The following is a 24,332-nucleotide window of genomic DNA, read 5'->3' as shown; positions in this document are numbered from 1 at the left end:
AAAACCTATGAGATGGCGGTGAAGGCTGCTAAGAAGTCTTACTTCTCGGCCTCCATTGCATCCGCTAGCTCTCGCCCGGCGCAATTATTTAGTATAATTAGGTCTTTAACATCCCTTGAGGGACAGCCAAATTTAAATAACAATTTGACACACAGCTGTGAGGCATTTGCGAGCTTTTTTGCGGAGAAGGTCCTGTTGCTCCGCCATGACCTCCCTGCCAATTTGGATACAATAAAGGAACTGGAGGCCCCTCAACTGTCCTCGGGTCCAGTATTGGACCACTTCCACCGGATATCCCCAGCCGATGTGGACAGACTCCTCCGAGCTGGAAAGCCCACCACTTGTCCTCTCGACCCATGCCCGTCTTGGCTGATTAGACCGTGTCCAGATGAGGTGCGGGCCCTCCTGGGGGATATCATCAATTTGTCCCTTGGCACGGGGACATTCCCAGGGGAACTGAAGGAGGCAGTGGTGCGCCCGCTCTTAAAGAAAACATCATTAGATCCTTTAGATCTATCCAATTACCGCCCGGTTTCAAATCTTCCATTCCTGAGAAGGTGATTGAGAGAGCGGTTGCTGAACAGCTTGGTGGGTTTCTGGATGAAACATCGGCTATGGATCCATTCCAGTCCGGCTTCTGCGCTGGTCATGGGACCGAGACGGCTCTGGTTGCCCTAACAGATGATCTTCGTAGACAGCTGGATCGAGGCGGGTCGGGGCTGCTGATTCTTCTAGATTTGTCAGCAGCTTTCGACATAGTCGATCACGAACTTCTGGACCACCGCCTTGCCGACGTGGGGATCCAGGGCACAGTCCTTCAATGGCTGCGCTCGTTTCTCTCAGCTCGGGGACAGAGGGTGGCGCTTGGGGGGGGATTGTCATCGCGCCACTCCTTGGTGTGTGGAGTACCTCAGGGTGTGATACTCTCCCTGATGCTTTTCAACATCTTTATGCGCCCCCTCGCCCAGCTTGTCCGGAGTTTTGAGCTGGGTTGCCATCAGTATGCTGATGACCCCCAACTCTATCTGTTGATGGATGGCCATCCTGACTCGGCCCCAGACACACTGTCCAGATGTTTGGAAGCTGTGGCTGGATGGTTACGTGGGAGCCGGTTGAAGCTAAATCCTTCGAAGACAGAGGTCCTGTGGCTGGGACGGGATGATATGGGATTGGGGGGGCAACTCCCATCTCTTGTGGGGGCGCTATTAGTGCCAGCACCGTCCGTTAAGAGTTTGGGTGTAATCTCCGACACCTCCCTTTCCATGAAGGCGCAGATTGCAGCTATAACAAAGGCGGCATTTTTCCATCTCCGCCAAGCTAAGCAGTTGGCTCCTTACCTCTCTCGCCCTCACCTAGCCACTGTGATCCACGCGGCGGTCACCTCCAGACTGGATTATTGTAACTCGCTCTACGTGGGGCTGCCCTTGAGACTGACCCAGAAACTCCAGCGGGTGCAGAATGCTTCAGCAAGACTCCTTACGGGGTCTTCGCTGCAAGATCACATTCACCTGGTGCTATACCAGCTGCACTGGCTCCCGGTGGAGTACAGGATCAGGTTCAAGGTGCTGGTTTTAACCTTTAAAGCCCTATACGGCCTAGGACCCTCGTACCTATGGGACCGCCTCTCCTGGTATGTCCCACAGAGAAACTTACGGTCTTCAAATAAAAACATCTTGAAGGTCCCAGGCCACAGAGAGGTTAGGCTGGCCTCAACTAAAGCCAGGGCTTTTTCGGCTGTGGCTCTGATCTGGTAGAACACTCTGTCACAAGAGACTAGGGCCCTGCGGGACTTGACATCTTTCCGCAGGGCCTGCAAGACAGAGCTGTTCCACCAGGCCTTTGGCCAGGGCACAGCCTGACTCCCTCCCTCGGCAATCTTTGCGGAGCTCTGGCCTAATGGTTGCCAGTGGCTTGATTTGAATTAACTTTATAATGAATGATATTAGAGTGTTGTGTTGTACTGTTGTACTGTTTTATTGTTAAAATAAAAAAATTCCTTCCAGTAGCACCTCGCATCCCATGTAGTGATCGCATCCCATGTTTCCTCCTGTATCTTCTTCAGCTCTATAATCTCTTCTTTAAATTTTTCTGATTTTTTTTGTCTCTTTTTGCTCATTCACCACTTTTTTAATCATTTCCTCTTGCTTCAGTGTTTTGCTTTTAAGTTCTTGTACTGCCTTGTCTAGCTCTTTGTTTTTTGTTGTCAATTCTTTCAGTTGTTGTGAAAGGTCTAATATTAAATTGAATTTTTCTCTATTTTACTCCCCTAGCACTCATCTAGTGCTTTAATACTGTAATCTAATGATTTAATGTCACAAGGTTCTTTCCTCATAGATAAAATTAATTCCTAAATGTCTGCACTGTCAGTGTTTGTAAAAAGCAAAAAAAAAAAAGAAGGAAAGGGTTCTGACCTCCCTTTGTCTCCTCAGCCTGGTCCTCGGACCCTTGTCGGCACAAAAAGAGTCCTCGGGAATATCCTTGCAGAGTTTTATTCTTAAAAGTCCTTGTGCAAAACACGACTGAATAACTATACACACCAGCACCAACCAACCCAAACACCAGCCACAGCCCAAACTAACATTTCTCACTTATATATACAACTTGGTTCAGACCGCTGAGTCATGCTGACCCAGCTTTATTCGCATTAAAGAAACAGCGGCCATTTTTAGCCATGACACCCCTTCTGTTTCTTAAATGCGAAAAACCCCAACAGAAACAATACATTACAACAATACAACAATACATTATATACATAAACCCAGTTTTGTCATCAATTCATTATGGCATGTTGCTGGCAAAGGCTTGGTAAACAAATCAGCAATATTATCTTGTGATTGACAATACTCCAGTTTGATTACCCCATTCTGTACACAATCTCTCACATTCGCATGACGGATAGCAATATGTTTTGATGCGGATTTCATTATTTCCGAGCCCGCTAATGCAATGCACGATTGGCTATCTTCATACACTTGGATAGGCAAATCTACTTTACAATCTAGATCTTTTAGTATCTGTATAAACCACATGATTTCATTGCATGCTAGCGACAGGCTCCCATATTCTGCCTCACATGATGAGGTCGCAACAAATCCTTGTTTCTTTGACCTCCATCCAATTATGGAATTGGCAAACATCATAACCATTCCACTTGTAGATTTTCTAGTAGCTACACAGCTTCCCCAGTCCGCATCAACAAATACTTCTAGTTTTTCATCTTGTGTACTAGATATCTTTAAACATACATTTAATGTCCCCTTTAGATATCTGATAAGCCTTTCCAAAGCACACCAATCGGCAGTACTGGGTTTAGATACACGTTGGCTCAGAACATTTGTAGCACATGCAATGTCTGGCCTTGACCACTGGCTTAAATACAACAGTGATCCTATTTTTGAGTGATACAACTCAGGCTGATCAAATTCATCATCACACACTGTCTTTGGGAAATCTGGTGTCATGGGAGTCTGAACTGGCTTGCAGTTTTCCATGCCAAACTGCTCTATTAAATGAAGAATTTTCTCTTTCTGGCTCAATAGGAAGCTTCCATCAGCTTCCTGCCTTACTTCTACTCCGAAGTAATTGCTTACAGGCCCTAAGGCTTTAAGCTTAAACCTCTTTTCCAGTTGACTTGTGAGCTTCTGGATCTCATCTGTGGAACTCCCTGCCACAAGCAAATCATCAACAAAGACTAAGAGCATTAGATATTTGTTGCCTGTCCCCTTGGTGTACAGGCATGGATCAGCCACACTCCTTTTAAAACCAATTTTTACAAGGGCTTCATTTAAACACTGGTTCCAACACCTTCCACTTTGTTTGAGACCGTAAACAGCCTTTCTCAAACGCCAGACTGCACCATTCTCCTCTTCAAACCCAGGGGGTTGTCTCATTAACACTTCATGGTCTAAATTTGCATGCAGATATGCAGCATCAACATCAAAATGGTGCACTGCTAGTTGTCTTACTGCAGCAATGGAAAGCATTCAACGAAAAGTTTCACTCTTTACCGTGGGAGAAAACACTTCATCATAACTCTCCCCTTTAATCTGAGTGAACCCTCTGGCTACTAATCTGGCTCGAAAACGTGGTTCCCCAGATGCAAGGGTTTTCCTTTTATAAACCCACTTGCATGACACCACTCTGCCACCAGGTGGCGGCATTATGACCTCAAACACTTTGTTACGTTTAAAAGAGTCCATTTCTTCTTTCATAGCTTGTTCCCACAAAGCACGTTCCCCAGGGGCTAAGTCTAAGACTTCATTATAACTTTGTGGTTCCACACAACTCACATTGCATACTCTCACTCCTCCTAGGGTCAAACGCTGAGGAGCTACACCCTTGTTTGAACGCTGGGAGCGTCTAGGCACAACTACTTCTTCTTCCCCCCTTATCTCTGGCTCTTCTTCCTCTTCCTCTGAAGAAGTATTATCTATTGCCACATCTTTTGGGGAAATCTGTGCCTCCTCCTCATTCTGCTCCTGTGTTGCCAATGGCTGAGAAGAAGCCTCTTCTCTTACTTGCAGGGGCAGTAGGCAATCAGGGTTGGCATGGATCGCAGTCCATCTGTCCTGGTCAGCGAAGTCTGCACTTCGTGACAGAACCACGCGTCCTGGGCGTAAATTGAAACGCCACCCTTTGCCTTAGGACTGGTATCCCACAAACCGCAGTTTCTGCGCTCTTGCGCCCCCTTTCTGGTGCTGAGCTTTGGGAATGTTTACATGTGCCCAAGAACCCCAATTATGGAGCATTGTCCACTCTGGTTCTTTCCCAAACAACACACGATATGGAATATCTTTTATAGAGCTAGACCAGGTTCTATTAATCAAAAAGTTCGCGGTCAGAAAAGCCTCGCCCCACAGCCTATGGTTGTGGCCCAATCCTGCATCCACTAGCAGGCAGTCCTTTACTGACTGTATCACAGCCCCACGTCTTTCACACAGACCATTTTCAGCAGGGCTATAAGGGTTAGTCAAACGGTGAGTGATCCCCTTACGTCGCAACCATGCCCCAAATTGTTTGTTCAGAAATTCTCCGCCCCTATCTGTTTGCAGCTGCACAACAGGCCGAGCGAAGAGCTTTTCAGCTTGGGCAACCCATTCTCTGAATGTGGGGAAACACTCAGATTTCTGCTTTAACAAAAACAGCCAACTAAAACGTGATTTGTCATCTATTACCAGAAAAGCATATCTGGCGCCCCCTTCAGTCTTCTGTGGAAAAGGGCCTATCACGTCACAATGGACAAGTTCTAAAACCTCTTTAGATACTCTGTTGCTTTTAGAAGCCACAGGCTTCCTCTTAGATTTGGCCATTTTACATACATTGCAATCTAGGAAACAGTTACAGCTATTTACTTTTAGGTTCTTGCACACCTTTTGCATTTCTGAAAGCACACGGAAATTGGCGTGACCCAGTTTTCTGTGCAGTTGATGTACACACCCCTTATGAACTGGCAAATTATCCTGAACCACCTGGGCTGCTTTAACAGGCTTGTCCTGCATTACATACAACCCATTTTCCAACTTTGCATGGCCACATACCTGAGTTCCATTCTTTATCAGACAGCCATCCTGCGTGAACTTAACACTATACCCTGCATTAATCAAACAGCTTACAGACAGTAAACAATAGTCCAAACTGCTGACAAACAGAGTCTCTGGTAGAGTAGTGTTCAAGCACTGCAGGAAACATGTTCCCTGGCCATCAATCTTGCTTCTACGACCATCAGCAAGATAAATTGAGTCTTTCCCATCAGCTGGCTTCCCCAGGGTCTTAAAGTCCTCCTGACGGTTGCAGATAATCCTGCTGCTGCCAGAGTCCAGCAACCATGTTCCTCGAGGTATCTTCCTCTCCTCCCGAGAAAATGCAGACACAAACTGAGCAGAACGCGTGTTCTGCTTCCCTGAAGAGAACCCCTTCTGCTTACGTTTCTGTGTCGATTGCTGTCTCTGCTCCATGTCGTCTCCTGGAAGTCTTGCCCTACATTGACATTGGAGATGCCCGGGTTGGTTGCATCTATAGCACCTCCTCACCGCCATGGCCAAGTCCAAACCTTGGCGTTGCTCCATTGGCAGATTCTGCTGCTGGCCCCCTCGACTGTAACTCCTCTGCTCTTGGAGTTTAGCCTGTCTATCTGACCTTCTTTCTGCTTCTTCGGTCAATCTTCCAACCACATACTCAAGGATCAGATCCCGGGGACGCATACTCTCCATGCTGTTAATCACAGGCAACCAGCTTTCAGGCAAACTTGAAAGGATAATGTAGGTTTGGTCAGTCTCATCATAACGCTTACCTCTCTGTTGTAGTTGAAGAAACAGAGATTTCAGCGTTTGAAGATGAGTTGCCAAACTCTCACCTTCTTTCATAACAGTCCTGAACAGCCTTCTGGTCAGAGAAATTATAGTTCCAGCAGTTTCTCTGACATGCATTGCCCTTAGTAAATTCCAGCACTCAAATGCTGTGCTGGCATTTGCTACATGCAATAACTGAGAGTTGCTCAAACACAGCATATTTTGGGCACGGGCCCTTTCATCCAGCCGTTTTTTCTCAGCAGAGTCCCGTCTCAAAACCTCAGTTTCAACACAGTCCCATAGTCCATCTCTCCTTAACAACTGCTGCATTTTAATTGACCAACTCAGCCAGTTGCTCTCTGAGAGAAGTTCAAAAGGGATGCCTCCCCCACTATTTACAACTTGGGAAGACTGGAAATCTGCCATCTCTGCTGGTGTTTGCTGAGCCCCTTCTGTGGGGTCTCCAGGAATCTCTCCTGACTCTCTCTTTAGAGTCCAACTAGATGGTCCTGGCTGGCACTCACCGGCTTCTAGCTGCTGCCTCTGTTGACCCTCAGGTCCCGCCTGGCTCTGCAACTGGTGTAGCCGCTCTGTGAGTCGCCTACTGTGGTCCTCTAGCAGTTCAAACTGTTCCGGTAGCCAACGCTGAGTGCTTTCCTGATCCTCAGATCCTAGCTGCTCCAGCGTCGCTGCAGACAGTTACAGCTTGCCACCAACTGCTCCAACACACAGCCACTGTCTCCGTACACCACCAGGACTCACCAGCTCCTTGCTGAAATGCTGTTAGTCGTTTTGCACTCTGCACATGCTCAGAAACACTGGGCCCATAACCTGTCAGTGTTTGTAAAAAGCAAAAAAAAAAAAAAGAAGGAAAGGGTTCTGACCTCCCTTTGTCTCCTCAGCCTGGTCCTCGGACCCTTGTCGGCACAAAAGAGTCCACGAGAAAAGTCCTTGCAGAGTTTTATTCTTAAAGGTCCTTGTGCAAAACACGACTGAATAACTATACACACCAGCACCAACCAACCCAAACACCAGCCACAGCCCAAACTAACATTTCTCACTTATATATACAACCTGCTGCAAGCCGCTGAGTCATGCTGACCCAGCTTTATTCGCATTAAATAAACAGCGGCCATTTTTAGCCGTGACATGCACTTGGGTCACCTGCCATTGAGGGTCTCCTCACTTGCATGCCTGGTGTCGAGGTTAATCCTATTGTTGTCTGTATTTTCTTTGAGACCATCTTATAATCCTTTATCTCATATTTTTTTAATGTCCCAAATATCCTTTTGATCAGTTTTTATTGGTCTTTCCTTCCCGCCTTTCAAAAGACTGGCTCTGATTTATTTTGGAATTCCATGAAAGTTATTAATTAATTTCTCAATAATTCATTCCTCCTTTGCCCATTTAGAAATCTCTACTTTCTCTTTTCTTTTCCCCATTCTTAAACTCATCTGAATTAATCTTAATTTATTTTATCCTGCCATTTTACCCTTGTTATTTATTTTTGGTAACCTTAAATATTTATTTCAAGATTTATTTCAATAAAATACCTGTAATGGGAACTGGGGTTGCTTGTGCGTAAACTGCAAACTGCTCCAAGCTAGCCGTGTAGCTAAAACTTTCCCCGGTTGACAGCCCTTGAAACGCGACTGTCTTAGTCACTGGCAGAATCCGTCAGTGGGCGGGACCTAAATTTGCGCCAACATAGGAGTTGTTTGACTCCAAGTCTCCTCCTAGATTCCCTGCGTGGAAGCCTTCTGCGCAGCGTGGGCGTGCCAAGCGGAGGTCCTGTGCTCTTTCCGCTGATTTCACTGGAAGAGTCTCTGAGCCTCCCCTCCGCCCTGGTGTCCCCTGGATTTCTTTCCCCCGTGGGAACCCTCTCTCTCTCCTTGCTAGTTCCCTCCCCTGCATCACTGGAGCGACTTTCCTCTCCTCTTCCCTCTGATGGCAGTTCCCTGACAATACCTTTCGTACTCTCTATTATTCCCTCAATTAATTTTATCCCCACAGATTTCCCACTCAATAGCAACAAATTTATGTCAATACCAATACCAAAGTTTATACTTATGAACACTGTCAGTCACCAATACAGTGGTACCTCAGGTTACAAACACCTCAGGTTACAAACACTTTGGGTTACATGCAACAAGAGTATAGGAGGGGACAAAGCACCTGAAACCTGGAAGGAAGCTTATATTACTCTGATTCCAAAACAAGGTCAAGACAGATCCAATGTTAAAAATTATAGACCAATCTCCCTACTCAATGTGGATTACAAAATTTTTGCTAACATATTGGCCAATAGGCTGAAGAAGGTTTTGTCAGAATATATTCATAAGGACCAGGCAGGTTTTCTGCCTGGTAGACATATGAAAGACAACATAAGAAATATAGTAGCTATTCTGGAAAAGTTAGAAGCAAGAAAAAATTGCAAAGCAATGTTAATGTTTATCGATGCAGAGAAGGCCTTTGACAATGTATCTTGGAGTTTTATGACACAAAATTTAGAAAGTATTGGCGTAGGTCAGGATTTTTTTAATGGTATTAATGCGCTCTATCATGAACAAAAAGCTAAAATTATAGTAAATTATGTGGTGTTGGAGGAAATTAGAATTGAGAAAGTTACCAGGCAAGGGTGCCCACTTTCCCCTCTGCTGTTTATTTCGGTCCTTGAGGTCTTGTTAAGTATGATAAGAAAAGAAGAACAAATTAAAGGTATAGTAATAGGATCCAAACAATAGAAATTAAAAGTCTTTGCTGATGATTTGGTGTTGACACTTCAAGATCCAGACCCCAGTGCAGTAAAAGCACTGGAGATGATACAGGGGTTTGGGCAGGTAGCAGGATTTAAGTTAAATAAGAGCAAAACCAAAGTATTAGAGAAAAATCTGGATAATGAGGAAAGGAAATTATTACAAGAAAAGACGGGCCTAGTCTTTGTGAAAAAGTTAAATATCTGGGAGTTAATGTGTCAGTGAAAAATTTGAACTTATATAAAGATAATTATGAGAAATTATGGAATGAAATTAAGAGAGATTTGAAGATTTGGTCGAATTTGAAATTGTCATTAATGGGCCGATTTTCTGTGGTTAAGATGAATGTATTGCCAAAGATGCTGTTTTTGTTCCAAGCCCTACCAATTATTGATAATGTGAAATGCTTTAAAGAATGGCAGAAAGCGTTATCTAGATTCATCTGGCAGGGGGAAAAACCCAGAATTAAATACAAATTATTAATGGATTCAAAAGAAAGAGGAGGATTCTCCCTGCCAGACTTGAAGATTTATTTTGAAGCTGCCGCTCCTTGCTGGGTTAAGGAATGGATACAACGAGAAGATGCAGATGTTTTAAACTTGGAGGGATTTGACAATGTGTTTGGATGGCATGCATATTTATGGTATGACAAGGTAAAGGCCCATAATGGTTTTAAAAATCATGTAATTAGAAAATCTCTATATAATGTTTGGATAAAATACAAAGATCTTTTAGAGAGGAAAACAGCCAGGTGGCTCTCGGCAATGGAGGCAAAGGCCCAGGAAAAGTCAAACATGGAGTCCAAGTGGTTGAGATATTCAGATTTGTTAGTGGAAGATAAAGAAGGATTTAAATTAAAACCATTTGACCAAATTAAAGATATAATAAATTGGTTACATTACCACCAGATCAATGAATTGTATAAATTAGATAAGAAAAATGGTTTTGCATCAGAAAAAACCCAACTGGAAACAGAGTTGTTAGATTCTAAAGTTAAAAATTTGTCTAAAATGTATAATCTGTCGTTGGAGTGGCATACAAAGGATGAACAAGTTAAATCTGTGATGACAGATTGGGCAAGAGACGTGGGACATAATATAATGTTTGAAGATTGGGAAAGGTTGTGAAGGAAAGGGGTCAAGTTCACTGCATGTACAGTGTTAAAGGAAAATATTATGAAAATGATGTATAGATGGTACTTAACCTCTGTAAAATTTGTTCCACTATCATATCTGGTCAAATATTTTCTCTGCCTTTTGCAAAGTTTTACAAAACTGCACAGACCTCTTTCGTTGGGGATGACAGTGGGACAAAATTCATGAGTGCAGACATTGTGGGCAATGATAGCTCTATTTTAACTCCTTGTTTCTCTGTACACCCTTAGGCATTAGGCTAATTGTGCTCTACATTTCTGTGAACATACTCAAGCCTTGCATATTTCTCTGCTTTATCCCAGGAATCACCCTTTGGGACCACGACTCGCTTCAGAAGGACTTGTGTATCAAACCGCAACCCAAGGCTGAATATGAAATCATTGCATCTGACTCCATCAATGATAAGGCCTCTGCCCTCAATGTCTCAGCATCACTCAAGGCCAGTTTTTTGGTGGGATTGGTTGAAGTGGGTGGATCAGCCAAGTACCTTCAAGACACCAAGAAGTCCACGAAACAGGCCAGAGTCACTCTACAGTACAAAGCTACCACCAAGTATTCACAGCTGACCATGAGCCATTTGGGAATCCAAAATGTCATTTATCCAGCTGTTTTTGAGCATGGCACAGCCACCCATGTTGTCACTGCCATCTTGTATGGAGCCCAGGCTTTCTTTCTGTTTGACCGAAATGTCTCCTCTTCTGAGTCTGTGCAAGATATACAAGGAAGCCTCCACGCTGCGATCAACTTGATTAAAGTCTTTGTCAAAGGGGAAGCATCTGTTGAGATGGAGGAGAAGGAGAAAGCCCAAACAGAGAATTTCAGCTGCAAGTTCTATGGGGATTTTTCTTTGGAAAGTAATCCGGTGACTTTTCAAGATGCCATGAAAGTCTACAGAGATCTGCCCCAAAAGCTTGGGGAGGATGGAGAGAAGGCTGTGCCTGTCAGAGTTTGGCTGTACCCACTGACCAAGCTAGATTCCAGAGCAGCTAAGATGGTGCGTGAAATCAGCTTAGCACTCATCTATGATGCCCAAAGCGTTATGGAGCAACTGAGTGAAATCGATATGAGATGCAATGATCTGGCTGCTAATCCCATTGCTAGCATCTTCCCAGAAATAAAGTTGAAAATCAAGAGATTCCAGGATTTCTGCAAGCAACACAGGCAGACTTTCCAGCAAGATCTGGCAGGAATCCTGCCTTTGATACGGGGAGGGGGGGAAAAGGAAAGAGTTCTGGTAGACATCTTAACATCCGTAAATCAATCACCCTTCAATGGCCAAAGACTCAATGAATTTTTGGACACCAAGGAACGAGAGATAAATATGGTCAAGTCTTACCTTGATATCCTGAGTGGGTTAGAAACCATCTCCTCCCAGAATAAACTGGAAGAGGTAGTGCTTAACCACCGGAATGAATTTGTTGTCTCATTTACATTCACCTCTTTACATGATGAGGAACCATTTTTAACCAGCTTACAACACTTTCTTCAGAAACGATCAGCAGATCCTACAGGAGTCCAGAATGCACCTGAGGACTGGAATGCTTGGTTTGAGCGAAAAGACAGACAGAGAAAAGCTCGGAAAGCTGCCAAGTCCATTGTTGATTTTGCCCAAGTCAATGGATCCAATGGGAAGACCCGGTTCCTTGTGGCTTCTGTCCCAGATCAGGACAACCCAGGAGCTTCCATTTACCTCTATGAAGATGGGGAAATGCTCAGCAGCAACTTTGAGCTGCCCTCAAAACCTCTCCCTCCCCTGGTTGGCCGAATTGGATATGACCAGGTGCAGCTGACATTTCAACCAGCTGAGTATGGGAGGACTTCAATCTCCAGCTATCAAGTAGAGTACAAGATGGCAGGAGAAGGAAACTGGGAGATTGTGAATACTGACGACAGTCAGGAGACATTCCAAGTGAGAGGGTTGAGCGCAAACGCAGAATACCAGTTTAGATACAGTGCTAGGAGCAAACCAGGACTTAGTGAGACCAGCAACGTGAGTAAATCTGTACAGACACTTCCTACCAGCCCTCCTGGGGAACTGAGAGAGATATTCGCACAGTCTTCCAAAATCAGTATAGCCTGGGAGAGCCCAAAGGTCATTGGCCAGGGAGCTGTTATAAAGGAATACAAAGTGGACTACAGTGAAGAGGCTGGAGAGGCAAAAAGCAAGGACAAAGATGAATGGGCTGAAAAAAGAACAGGGAAGAAAACAGAGTTCTGTGAGATTGATGGTCTGAAGCCCCAGACACCCTACAGATTCAGAGTCTCAGCCATGTGTGCCGGTGGGGCTGAGAGTGAGCCCAGCAAAGAGATTGGGGTTTCCACATCATTGGAAGGAGACAAGAAGAGAGCAGCTTGTAAATACCTCCAAGACAGCATCCGCGTGGAGGATGGGCCACCAGCAGTGTATCTTCTGCCACTGGAGCCTGTACAAGATGTCTCTGGATCCTGTCTAACATACCAGCTAGGGAAAGAGAACATTCAGGCCCCCAACAAAGTGATTATGGTGATGGGGGCAACAGGGTCAGGGAAAACCACTCTCATCAATGGGATGATCAATTATGTCCTGGGCGTGCAATGGGGAGATAAATTCCGATTCAAACTTATTGATGAAGTGACTTGCAGAAACCAAGTGGAAAGCCAGACATCCGAAGTGAGGGCTTATGTGGTGAACTATCAAGAGGGTCTCAAGATCCCTTGCTCCCTCACTTTTGTTGACACTCCAGGATTCGGAGACACGAGAGGAATAGAGCAGGACAAAAAGTTAGTGGAGAAGATCCGGGAGTTTTTCTCCATCCCAGGAGGCATTGACCACATCGATTGTGTCTGCTTTGTGGTCAAGGCTTCCACAAACCGCTTAACAGCAGCCGAGAAATACATCTTTGATTCCGTGCTCTCCATCTTTGGGAAAGATATCAAGGAGAACATCCAGTTCCTGATCACCTTTGCAGATTCACAGACTCCCCTGGTCCTTGAGGCCATTAAGACGGCCAACGTTCCATGCGCCAAAGATGGCAAGGGGAACCCCGTGCATTTCAAATTCAACAATTCTGCCCTGTTTGCCAACAATGTCGTGGGGGATGGGGAGAGCCCTAACTTTGACGAAATGTTTTGGAAAATGGGTATAATCAGCATGAAGACCTACTTTGACTCCTTAAGCAAACTGAACACGAGGAGTTTGTCTTTGACGAAGGAAGTTCTCAGGGAGCGGAAAGAGTTGGAGATGGTTGTGCAGGGCCTGCTGCCCCAGATCAAAACCGGGCTGGTCAAACTGGAAGAACTGAAGGAAACAGAACAAGTCCTTGACCAGCACAAAGCTGACATGGCGGCCAACAGAGATTTTGCGTTTGAGCTCCCAGTCACCGTCAAAGTGAAGCAAGAGCTCTCTGGAGCTCATCAATATGCAACCAACTGCAAGAACTGCAAGGTCACCTGCCACTATCCTTGCAGGGCTACCTGGGATCAGCTGAACCGCTTTTGCTCCGCTATCAGTTTCTTCTCAGGAACATGCAACATTTGTCCTGGCAAGTGCTCAGTCAGTGACCACCGCAACCAGGACTTCCTATTTAAGGATGAAATAAGGAAAGAGAAGAAGACCTATGCGGAGCTGAAGAAAAAATACGAGCACGCCTGCCATGGGTTTATGACAGCGGAGGTGCTGGTTTGGCACCTCAGACGGGAGTACATCAAGGTGAGAGAGAATCTGATGAAAAACATCGAGAGAGCGTCTCAAAGCCTGCGGCGCCTGCAGGAAATTGCCCTGAAGCCCAACCCGCTCTCCACCCCAGAATACATTGACATGCTCATTGCGTCTGAAGAGGAGGAATGCAAGCTTGGATATCAGAAAAGGATCCAGTTGCTGAAGGATGTGAAGAAAGAAGCAGAGATCATACAGAAGATTGCAAATAAGGAGGCTCTGCTGCCAGAGGAGGAGAAGATGCTGAATGAACTGAAGAAGGACAAAAGAAAATTCCTATTGGTACCCAAGTAATCCTCCCTAAATGAAGGGGCAACACAGCAGCTCCTGTTTAGCCTTAGATCTCTGTATCCTTTTCACTAAGTACAGGGACTCTCAGGCTGGATCTACACTGACCTGTTTAATGTTATTAGAACGCTATCAGAGATATTGTCAATGCATTTATTAAAGGGTACCGGATCTTTATTCTTCCAGTTCGTCCCTCTCTCTCCGGCCAGGCGTCTGTTTTGCTTTGTGCGCCCCCTGGAGGCGTTGCGTGGGGGCTCTGCTCCCAGAGCATCTTCCTGGCCTCCCCCCCCCCCTCACTTGGCAAGATCCAGAGGCCGAAGAATAATTCTGGGGGTGCAGCAGCAGGTGGCAACAGCCCCCCTTCGCCTTGCTGAGTCTCTCAGGCAGACCTGGGGGGGGGGGGCTGAGGAGGACCAGACCGGCTTGCAACTCGCAGCCCAAGCAGCACCGCCAGCCTCTTCTGGGGTTTAGAAAAACATGAAACTGGGTGGGAGCCGCTGAGAAACGGGGATATGGCCGCTGACTCGCGCGAGGGCAGGGGTGGCGGGTGTACACGGGACTGGGTTGAATTCCCACGTGCGCGTGTCTGCGCGCATGCAGGGGTTGAAACGCAGCGGAATCTCCCACTCCGGGGAGTGGAGATGGGCCTGGGACGTCTTAGCCCAAGGAGTGGGGGCCTTGCCTCCCCATCACCCACCCCCATCTGGCTTGCGGGGGGGAGCAGTCTTGCAGGGACCCGGCCGCCCTTCAAACCTCTTCCTTAGCCAGCCCGAGATCTTAGAGGCTGTTTCCTCCGCCGCCACCCCCCCCCCCCCCCGCTTCAGGATGGGTTGCCCGGAGGTACAGGACTAGGGCTCTGCAACCGGGCGAGCCAGGGACAGGTGGGGAGGAGAGAGATGCAACCTCCCCTTCACACGCGCAAAATCAAGAGTCAAGATGCTTCCCTGGGCTCCCCAAGAGGTGCGATCCAGCGCTTGTCTTCCTTCGCTGCCGAGGAGGAGGAGGAAAGGGTTGAGCTCTCCAATTCCACGAGAACTACTCCTCCTGCTGCAGCCCGAGCCCCCTGCTCCCTCCTGGGGCTTCCCTGACCCTGGAGAAAGGCTCAAATTCCTCGAGGACCTGGCTTGTGAATGGGGCGGAAGGGAGGGGAGAGCATTGCGCCCCCTCGCCTCTCCAAAGCAGGGGATGCATGAGGGTCCCAGCCTGACGGAGGGGAGGCAGTGACGGAGCCCAAGGCACCGCTGAACTTCTTGGCTGAGTGGGGAGTGGGTGCACCCTCTCTACCCACCCACCCCGCCCCACCTCGGAGCCCCACTGATTTCTCAGCCGGCGCAGAGGAGGGGATTATTGGGGTCTTCCCCGCTTCAGAGCCAAGAAGCTCCGCACATCCCTGTGACTTGAATTTTAAGGCACTTTTGCATCCTCATTCCTGGTATAAGAGCAGGCGGGAAGGAAGTCCGCCAAATCCTTCTTCTAGGTCGTCTGCTTTAGTGAGCCACTTCTGCCAACTAACTCTGCTGAACCCTCAACAGCCACCCAGTTGAAGGCCATTCCTGGATTCTCTGTTGTTCTGAAAGCCAAGCTGGAAGCCAACCCTGTTCTCCCCAGCAGTTTGGGTGTCCGTTGGACCCAAAAGCGCAGGGTTCACTGGCTAGGAGATTTATTCATTTTTAAGTAATTTCTTTGGTGCATCCCAGGTCCCTCTACATCTGAGCTGAAAGCAGCAACCCCCAGAGAACAAGACCCACGGACAGCACTGCAGGGCTGTTGTGTTGCAGCTGGGCAAGGAAGGGGGTGGGAGATCCTCTCTCACTCCCCCCCCCCCAATCACTCATGCAAAACCATGCTGCAAGTCCGCTACTTGCTTTCCACCTCTAGAGGTGCAAACCTTTCCAGAAATCACGTTCAGCCTATTCACCATGCATGGGGAGCATTCTGTACCGTATATCTAAAAGACTATAAGAATCTAAAAGAAACTAAAAGAGGGGTTAGGAGCATTAAACGGATGTGGAGGAGCATAAAAGATTAGTATATAAAAGACTACAACTATCAGTTTAGAAAGCACTATGATGTGAGTGTTCATGAAATCTAGTTTGTGGGGCAGGTCATCATCCGATGGATCTTGAGCGCTGCTGTGCAGAACCAGGCAACGTCGTATGTTGCAGCATGGTTGGGATCTGACAGCAGCAGGGAGGCATAAAATTGTCCTGTGAACCTTGGGGTACTTGTGGTGTAATGGGGAGAGGAGGCTAATACAAATGTCTCTGTAATATAGGAGGTGGAGAAGCACATGCTCTCTTGTCCTATTTGTCCAGAGTCACAGGGGCATTGCAACTGATACAATGGCAAATAAAATACTAAGCAGGCGATTCTTAGGACATTGCACCCAGACAATCCGGTTTGTTCATTTGTTTATTTGTTTTTCTCCTGACACCTCATAAGAAGCTGGTGGGCTGGCTTTAAAAATCCCCAGCTTTGCTAAAGGGGAGATATTAAGAGGAACGATTATAAAGAAAAAAGTAAAGCCCTGCACCACACACACATATGAAGATAAATATTTTTGTGTAGCTGAAACCCTTGTGAGCTTTCCCTTCCCCCTCTTCCTTGGCCCTTTTCCTGCCTTCCGCCATGTAAGATCCCAGCGCTGCCTCCATGGATGGCGTCTCCAGGTATGGCTCTTCATTCCCCTCGACCATCTCCAGGACCATCTCCATCAGCTCAAAGACCTGGTCCTCCCGTTCTCCTAATGCCGCCCTGTTATTAAAAGCGCAGAAGCGCCCCCCGCATTCTTGGACCAGCTTCCGGAGAGCCTCGTTATCTGACTGCATCACGTAATCCCGCAAGGAGTTGCCTTCTAAGGCTTCTTTGCGGGTGAACAAGAGGATGGTGTGCTTCATGGCCTCTGTCCCAAACATCTCCCGGACTCGCTGGGCTGCCTCCTCGTCCTCCGCGGTGAAGCGGCCCACCTGGGTCACAAATACGAGCGCGTGAGGGCCAGGCTGAGAGAGGTCAAGGCAGCGCTTGGTCTCCTGGTCCAGCCTTTCATCGCAATCTCCGGTGCCCAAAATATCCGCTGTGTCAATCACGGACACAGGATGGCCTCTCCAAGTGCAAGACGCCCTCTGGCAGGACAAGGTGGTTGTCCTGGCCTGAAGTTTCGAATCAAAGAGCTTCTGGCCAAGGATGCTGTTTCCTGTGGCGCTTTTGCCGCCTCCAGTCTTGCCCACAAGGATAATCCTCAGTTCTCTCCGATTTCCTGCGGGTTTTGAAAGACAGCAAAGAGCTGGTCAGCAAAAATATCAGAGCAACCACTTCTGCTGGGATCCCTCTTAATATGTGATTGCTGAGAATTATATTGTTTTCTGATCCTCAGAGAGACTGAATGCATATGTAAAGCGTAAGGTAAAGGTAAAGGGACCCCTGACCATTAGGTCCAGTCATGGCCGACTCTGGGATTGCAGCGCTCATTTCGCTTTATTGGCCGAGAGAGTCGGCATTTGTCCGCATACAGCTTCCGGGTCATGTGGCCAGCATGACTAAGCTGCTTCTGGCAAACCAGAGCAGCGCACGGAAACGCGTCCCTTATGTAAAGCGTACACATGTATAAATAAAAGCAGAAGAAGAACAGATTGGGAAACATTTGTGTACACCTGATAAATTCAACAGTGTAAATAAGTTTTGATGGATGCAATAATGGAATACTGAATGGTTTAGTTTTTTGGAAAATACAGTGGTACCTCGGATTAAGTACTTAATTCGTTCTAGAGGTCCATTCTTAACCTGAAACTGTTCTTAACCTGAAGCACCACTTTAGCTAATGGGGCCTCCTGCTGCCGCCGCGCCGCCAGAACACAGTTTCTGTTTTCATCCTGAAGCAAAGTTCTTAACCTGAGGTACTTTTTCTAGGTTAGCGGAGTCTGTAACCTGAAGCATATGTAACCCGAGGTACGACTGTATGCAGGGATTTATGATATGCATCTTGAATTTGAACAAGCGCTAGTTCCTTTTCCCAGCTCTGGTCAGTGCAGGCAAGAATGCGCCGGGCGAACCAGCGGCCTGATGCAGCCGAGGGCATCTTTCTAGGTTCCTGCAGATGTGCGTCAGGATGGCACCCCAGCCAGGCACCTCCCACCTCCCCAAATCCCCAAAATATTACACATTGGTATAACAATATTTTTTCTGCAAATAAATAAAATAAACGTCATTGGGGGTGCCGTGAAAAGCTCCTGCGAAATAGATCTGGAATAATCCACCCACCCCAAGCAGTCAATCTGCCTCTGAGTCACTGGAACCATTCCTTACCTCCTCTGGTCCCGTCCATCTTCCCCTGAAAAAAATGGCAAGAAATCAAGATGATCTTCTCAGGCAGCCTTCCATCTGCAAACCCATCACCCCACCCCTAGTTCAGACATGTGGCATCTCAAAGGAGAAACAGCACATTGCAGACATAAAGATGTTCAGAACATTTTGCAAGCAATGAGAAAGGAAATGCCCTCTGAACTGTGCCCAAACGCTGTGGCTCTTTCCTCAGGTGGCACTTCAACAGAAGTCAATTAAAAACGTAATTATTATTAATTTCAACTATTATTTTCACGTATTGCAAGCAGAAGAACACCCCCCTCACCCTGAAGAGCACATCAGACAAACATCAGTTTAAACATATAAGGCTTTATATGACTGTATCAGGAAGTTCTTAACATTTGCTATTTTATCTATGTGTTTAGATCTGTTGGTAGCTGCCCAGAGCAGCTGGGGCATCCCAGTCAGAAGTGTGGGGTTCAAATAATAAAATTTATATTCTGGTGGAGTCTTTGCTTAATTTATTCATTTCATAAAAATATGCACCCCTTGATTGTAAAAAAAGAGAAGAACCTCAAAGCATTTTGTCAAAAGATAAAATCACCATTAAGAAGAATTAACAATGACTCAAAAGCTGAAAAGTTAAAATGACAAGACCTAAGAACAGATTAAAAGTCTCGCCAGCTTTCTAAGCATCTGAATAGGCTTGTCTAAGCAATATTAACAGGCCTTCCAAGTGTCCCTATGTTCCAGAGACATTCCCAGATTTACACAAGCCCCTCCGGTTTCAGATTTGATCCCAGAATGTCCCACTTTTCCTTAGAATCATAGAATTGTGGAGTTGGAAGGGACCCCGAGAGTCATCTAGTCCAGCCCCCGGCAATGCAGGAATATCCAGCTGCCCCAAACGGGGATCCAACCTGCAACCTTGGCTCTAACCAACAGAGACATCCAGGCTTAGGATGTCCCTATGATCATCGGAGAAATGTTGGAGGGCCTGGAGTTGCAGAACCCACGAGCCAAGGAGAGAAGTAACTAGACAACCTTTAGAAGACATCTGGAGAGGGAAGCTGTTTAATGTTTGGTTATGCTTTTATATACACGTTGGAAGCCTCCCTGGGTGTCTGGGGCCACCTAGTCAGATGGGTACAAATAATACAACTATTGATATTATTATGGGATAGGACGTCCCTATTTTCATCAGAAAAACATTGGGGAGGGTAAGGAATAGTTTCAGCAAGCGCCAGAAGGAGGACAGTGTCCCTGACAAACACAACCCTGCAACTGCCCTGTTCCTGTTTGTGGTGGAAGAGAAGCCCCAGTTCGGGCGCACTCTTAAGCCACAGTCGGTCGATCAGCCTTTAAGGATCCTCCACAGGGATCCTTCCTTGCCTTTTGTTGCAACAGGCTAAACCCAGCTGCTGCCTCCCTAGGAAGCTTGAGGGCAGGGACCCAGCCTGGTATGTCTGGGCATATTGAAGGGAGCTGCTTCTGAGCGAGGAAGGTGCGCCCAGGAGCGCGGAGAGGCTGCCCAGGGCTGCGGGACAAGGGGCGTCTCCCGGGTCCTCTTGCAGCAGGGGCTCCCTTTGCAACGAGATCCTTCTCTCCCCCCTTCTCTCCACCACTCGGCCCTTCCCAGATGGCAGACCTCACCTCCTCAGCTGCTTCGGCAGATCCTTCCTCGTCCCGCGTCGTCTTCCACGCCGGTCTGAGTTTTCCTGCAGCGAACGGGAGCGAGAGACGAGCTGCTTCTCCGAAGGGAAAATGAAAGTAGCAGCAGAATTAGGTCCTCTTCTGCTTGGAAGGAGCAGGACAAGAATTCCCCCCAGTGGATGCCTGGAGAACCAGCAGCTGGTTTGGGCGGTGGGTGGCGGCGTCGGGCGCTTTTCAGCTTAGAGAAAAGGCGAGCGCACGAGAGGGTCGCAGAACCAGAGAATTCTAGAGTTGGAAGGGACCCGAGGGTCATCTAGTCCAGCCCCCCTGCAGTGTAAGAATATGCAGCTGCCCCATCGAACTTGCAGCCTTGACATCATCAGCACCTTACTGGACCGAGAAGTGCACAGAATGATGCCTGGCAGGGGATGAGGGGGACGAGTCTCCTAATATTCAGGGTGTTCTCACAAAGTGTAATGCTGGTGGTCAACAAAAGAGCTTCAAAGGCTCAAGGCAAATCTTTTAAAATGTAGTATAAACACCGACAACTGGGAAACACTGGCCTGTGAGCGCTCCAGTTGGAGAACAGCCTTGACCAAAGGTGTCCTGGGCTTTGAAGACACTCGAACTCAGGACAAAAGGGAGAAACGTGCTAAGAGGAAGGCACGCTTGGTAAATCCACACCGTGATCAACTCCCACCTGGAAGCCAATGTCCCCAGTGTGGAAGGACGTGTGAATCCAGAATTGGCCTCCAAAGTCACTGTTAAAACCGTGTTTATGGAAGACAATCTTACTCGGCTACGAGGGATCGCCAAAGAAGACAGAAGATTCAAGGTGTTGAGCAATGTCGCACGCATGATGTCATGCGGCTTCACACAGCATCACACGCATGACGTCATGATGTGGCTCGGCATCGCCCACAGGGCCCCCTCGATCCCCTTAAGGAGATGTTTATTATGCTTAGGTGTTTTTAGGATTGTATTTGACTCTTGTAAATGGCTGTGGCGCTTTTCATGAACCCCATAAGCTAAGTCATGCTGACGCCTCTCCCCCCATCACTTTTTAAAAGATGATGAGGATGTCAATCTGCAGAGAGAATCGGGGGTGGACTGGGGACAATGGGGGCTGAACCTGAGGAAAGGAAAGGTCAGTGGGGCCCAAGCCCACAGGTCCATCTTTGTCCAGGTTCAAATGGCCTGTTGGCGGAAGGTGCCCATTGGGAAAGCCACCGGCTGAAGGTGGAGGTCCTCTCCTCCTTTGCCCAGAAGACGGTCCATGGCTCTGTGCTCCTTTGGGCCAGATGGATCCCTTCCTCATCCTGCTGCCCTCAGCTGCAGCCACCATCTCCCATCCTCAGAGGCAGGAGCGGCCCAAGACATTTTGCTGCCTGGGGCGAAGGAGAAGATGGTGCAATTCCCATTCTCTGCATCAAACCTACTCGATTGGGAGTTGACTCTCAAGCCAACGCTGGTGATGTTCTGGCACATCGCATGGAACTCATTTCTTTTTTCTTTTTTAGTTTTCTATTTATATTTTTCAAATTTATACACTTCATTAGTTTTACAAACAATTTAACATTTCCAAATTTTGACTTCCTTCCCCCTCTTTCTGCGGTTCCTTAAATTATTATTTTTTTCAAAAATATATTCTGCATATCCAAATTCATTTAACGTGCTCATTTATTTATCTACTGTAAATATATACTCTTATAAAACTGCAGGGTTTTACAGTAATCATTACAGTAATCCTGCTAATGTTTTTATCTGTAAAAATTCAGTAATCCATTTCCATTCTTTTATAAAACAGTTTGTTATCCTGATTTCTTATTCTTCCGGTAAGTTTCGCCATTTCTGCATATTCCGTAAGTTTTTGCACCTCTTCCTCCTTTGCTGGGACTTCTGCTTCTTTCCGTTCTGCATCCTCCACCCCGAGCCCATTAAAGAGGATTCCCTTGGCTCACATCTGGAGATATCTCCCCCAGGGGGCTTCAACCAGCAGCTGCACAAGCCTACCTAGCTACAGAGCTACAATATTTTGTAAATCCTCTTAAAAGATTGTAGGAATTTGGTATATGCACTGGTGTTTTCTTGCAGAAAATACTTTCCATCGGCTAAACTGGAGCCTTTTCCAGGCATCTTTCTTAATACTTACCAAGGAAGAGTCCGAAACCAAACAAGCAGACATTTCTCTTGCTCCCACCAAGTCACTCGCTAGATACTTGTCACTGCAAATGATACGAGTTATTTACACATTAATGACAACTAACCTGCCAGTTCCTAAGAGCAGAGGGTGATTACCATTCAAAATAAACAAACTCCCTAAATCTCTCTGTCAACAGCCACTAAAACGGGAAGATTGCCACTGAAATCAGGACATTTGGGGGGCCACCAGGGGGCGCATTGGAAGATGGCCAACAATAACATCTCTCCGACCCACAGGAGGAAATTAAGAGGCTGATATGGGAGTATGCACATTCCCTTGCCCCCCAAGTGAATGGGGGGCACTGCCTTGCCTGCTGTGTCCATAATTCGCCCCCGGATTCGAAAGAAGGGGGTGAGGGCACTAGGCACGAAGCCCTCGGGTGGGGTCGGCTCTCCTGGACGCTGTCTCTGATCGTGCACTGGTTTGCATCAGCTCGGAATATATAATTGGAAAAGAAGCAAATGCACATACTTCAAGTGAAGATCGGGAGTAAAGACTGCTGATTAATGGGATCTCTGTGATGCGGAGCAATGGGTTGGACAATAAATCAAGTGAAGACTCCTCAGTAAAAGATCAGTATGTCGGAGCGAAACGGAAAGGGGGGGAGTACTTATGTGAGTACCCAATAACCTCCCCCCCCCCAGAGAGAAAGAATCGTTGCAAATTACTAATCACAAGCAGGAGATTAAGAACTGTGTGGAAATGAATTACTGATCAAAGAGTGGACAGGTGGGAACATTGGGAATGGAAAGAAAGCTTTGTGACGCAGTTACAAATGGAGATTCGTTAAGACAGGCCTGCCCACAGGAGGACGAGGGGGGGAGGACCATGGTCATCGGAATGTGAATGTATGGTTATCGGAATGTAAATTTGACCTGGCAGGGTCCCCTGAGATACAGATTGGCAGGCCTGTGGAAATCAACGGACAGACTGTGGGAATGTTCTTTACGGAGGTGTGGAAATGGCGTCTGTCCTTTATGTGATATGGCTCTTGGAGAGTGTAAAATCCACACAGGATATGTTTGTTTTCAACCCGCTTGTGAAGATTATCAGAGATCACAAAGAAAGGAATATATGATAACAACAAGAAGATGAGGAAAATAACAAAGAGACTATCTGGACAGAACTGTGTAATTAAAGCAGCAACAAGAGTGATGTTTGGATCCCGTTCGGAGCTCAAAGTATGGGTACCCCCAACAAAATTTTACAATTTTGGCTGTATAATTTGGAACTAATGTGATTTGGAATTAATGTGATTTGATTGGCCTGTTAATAAAAATTATTTAAAAAAAAGAAAGAAATCAGGACATTTGACAAAAGCTGCTGGTGTCGCAGGTTGTTCTAACTTTTAGCAGCAAAATTTGGGCAGTTAACTCATCCAAGTACTTGCGTCTTCCCCACCCTTTCCCGAATTATTTGACATATTCCGAGGCTGAATATTACAATACTTTGTAAATCCTCTTAAAAGTTTGTAAGAATTTGGTATATGCAGTGGTATTTTCTTGCAGACAATACTTTCCAGCTAACCTGTCACCCTTAAGTTGCAACCCTAAAACTATTTGCAAGTGAGCTAACCCTGAATTGTTTCAGATTCCCTCGCCCCTCTTCACAATCCCATGCCCACACACTACCTGTTACGTACTGAGTTGAATAGGATCCAAAATGCAGCAGTCTGATTGGTCCACAGGAGCCACCCAATCCAGCTCCAGGTGGAAGTGAATCCGCAACCTGATTGGCCTACAGGAGAATCCCGGAATTAGCCAATCACGTGGGGCCCATTGTGTAAATAATGTATATAAAGCAGACATTCTGGGGGAACTTCCATTCCTCCTCACCACTATGAGCTGAATAAAGAGCAAGAAATCCACTCTTGACTCTGAGTATATTTCACTACCTCTTTGGGAATCACAGCTGCCCTCTCTTCCCTCACTTGGATACAGTCCTGGACGGCCTTATGCCGCTTCTCTTGTCTGTTTTCCTGAACTTATTAGCACCAGG

At 46.7% G+C, this 24,332-nt stretch overlaps 2 protein-coding genes across 6 annotated transcripts in view; one reads left to right on the top strand and one right to left on the bottom strand.

Annotated features, from left to right (window-relative positions):
* LOC308569508 (uncharacterized protein) overlaps positions 1 to 14,432 on the top strand; it is an 87,727-nt gene extending 73,295 nt beyond the window's left edge. For 3 of the 4 annotated variants that reach the window (XM_081163486.1, XM_081163489.1, XM_081163488.1), the window contains one exon: positions 10,500 to 14,432. In XM_081163486.1, coding sequence (XP_081019612.1) covers positions 10,500 to 14,185 — 3,686 coding nt within the window. In that variant the 3' untranslated portion in view covers positions 14,186 to 14,432. The remainder of the gene's footprint in view (positions 1 to 10,499) is intronic. The other variant, XM_081163487.1, reaches the window with a different exon arrangement.
* LOC308569695 (GTPase IMAP family member 2-like) overlaps positions 1 to 20,313 on the bottom strand; it is a 103,401-nt gene extending 83,088 nt beyond the window's left edge. Inside the window, exons 1-3 of one of the 2 annotated variants that reach the window (XM_081163936.1) lie at positions 20,132 to 20,313; positions 18,482 to 18,506; positions 16,579 to 17,435 (exon numbers count right to left, since the gene is read on the bottom strand). In XM_081163936.1, the coding sequence (XP_081020062.1) occupies positions 16,672 to 17,435; positions 18,482 to 18,500 (783 nt within the window). In that variant the 5' untranslated portion in view covers positions 18,501 to 18,506; positions 20,132 to 20,313 and the 3' untranslated portion in view covers positions 16,579 to 16,671. Of the gene's footprint in view, positions 1 to 16,578; positions 17,436 to 18,481; positions 18,507 to 20,131 lie in introns of those variants that run through there. The other variant, XM_081163938.1, reaches the window with a different exon arrangement.
* Positions 20,314 to 24,332: the final 4,019 nt, after the last annotated feature.

This window comes from Podarcis bocagei (genome assembly GCF_964188305.1).
Source record: "Podarcis bocagei genome assembly, chromosome: 12".
Taxonomy (NCBI): Eukaryota; Metazoa; Chordata; class Lepidosauria; order Squamata; family Lacertidae; genus Podarcis; species Podarcis bocagei.
The sequence above is the reverse complement of the archived record's forward strand: the minus strand, read 5'-3'. Positions and strand labels throughout refer to the sequence as shown.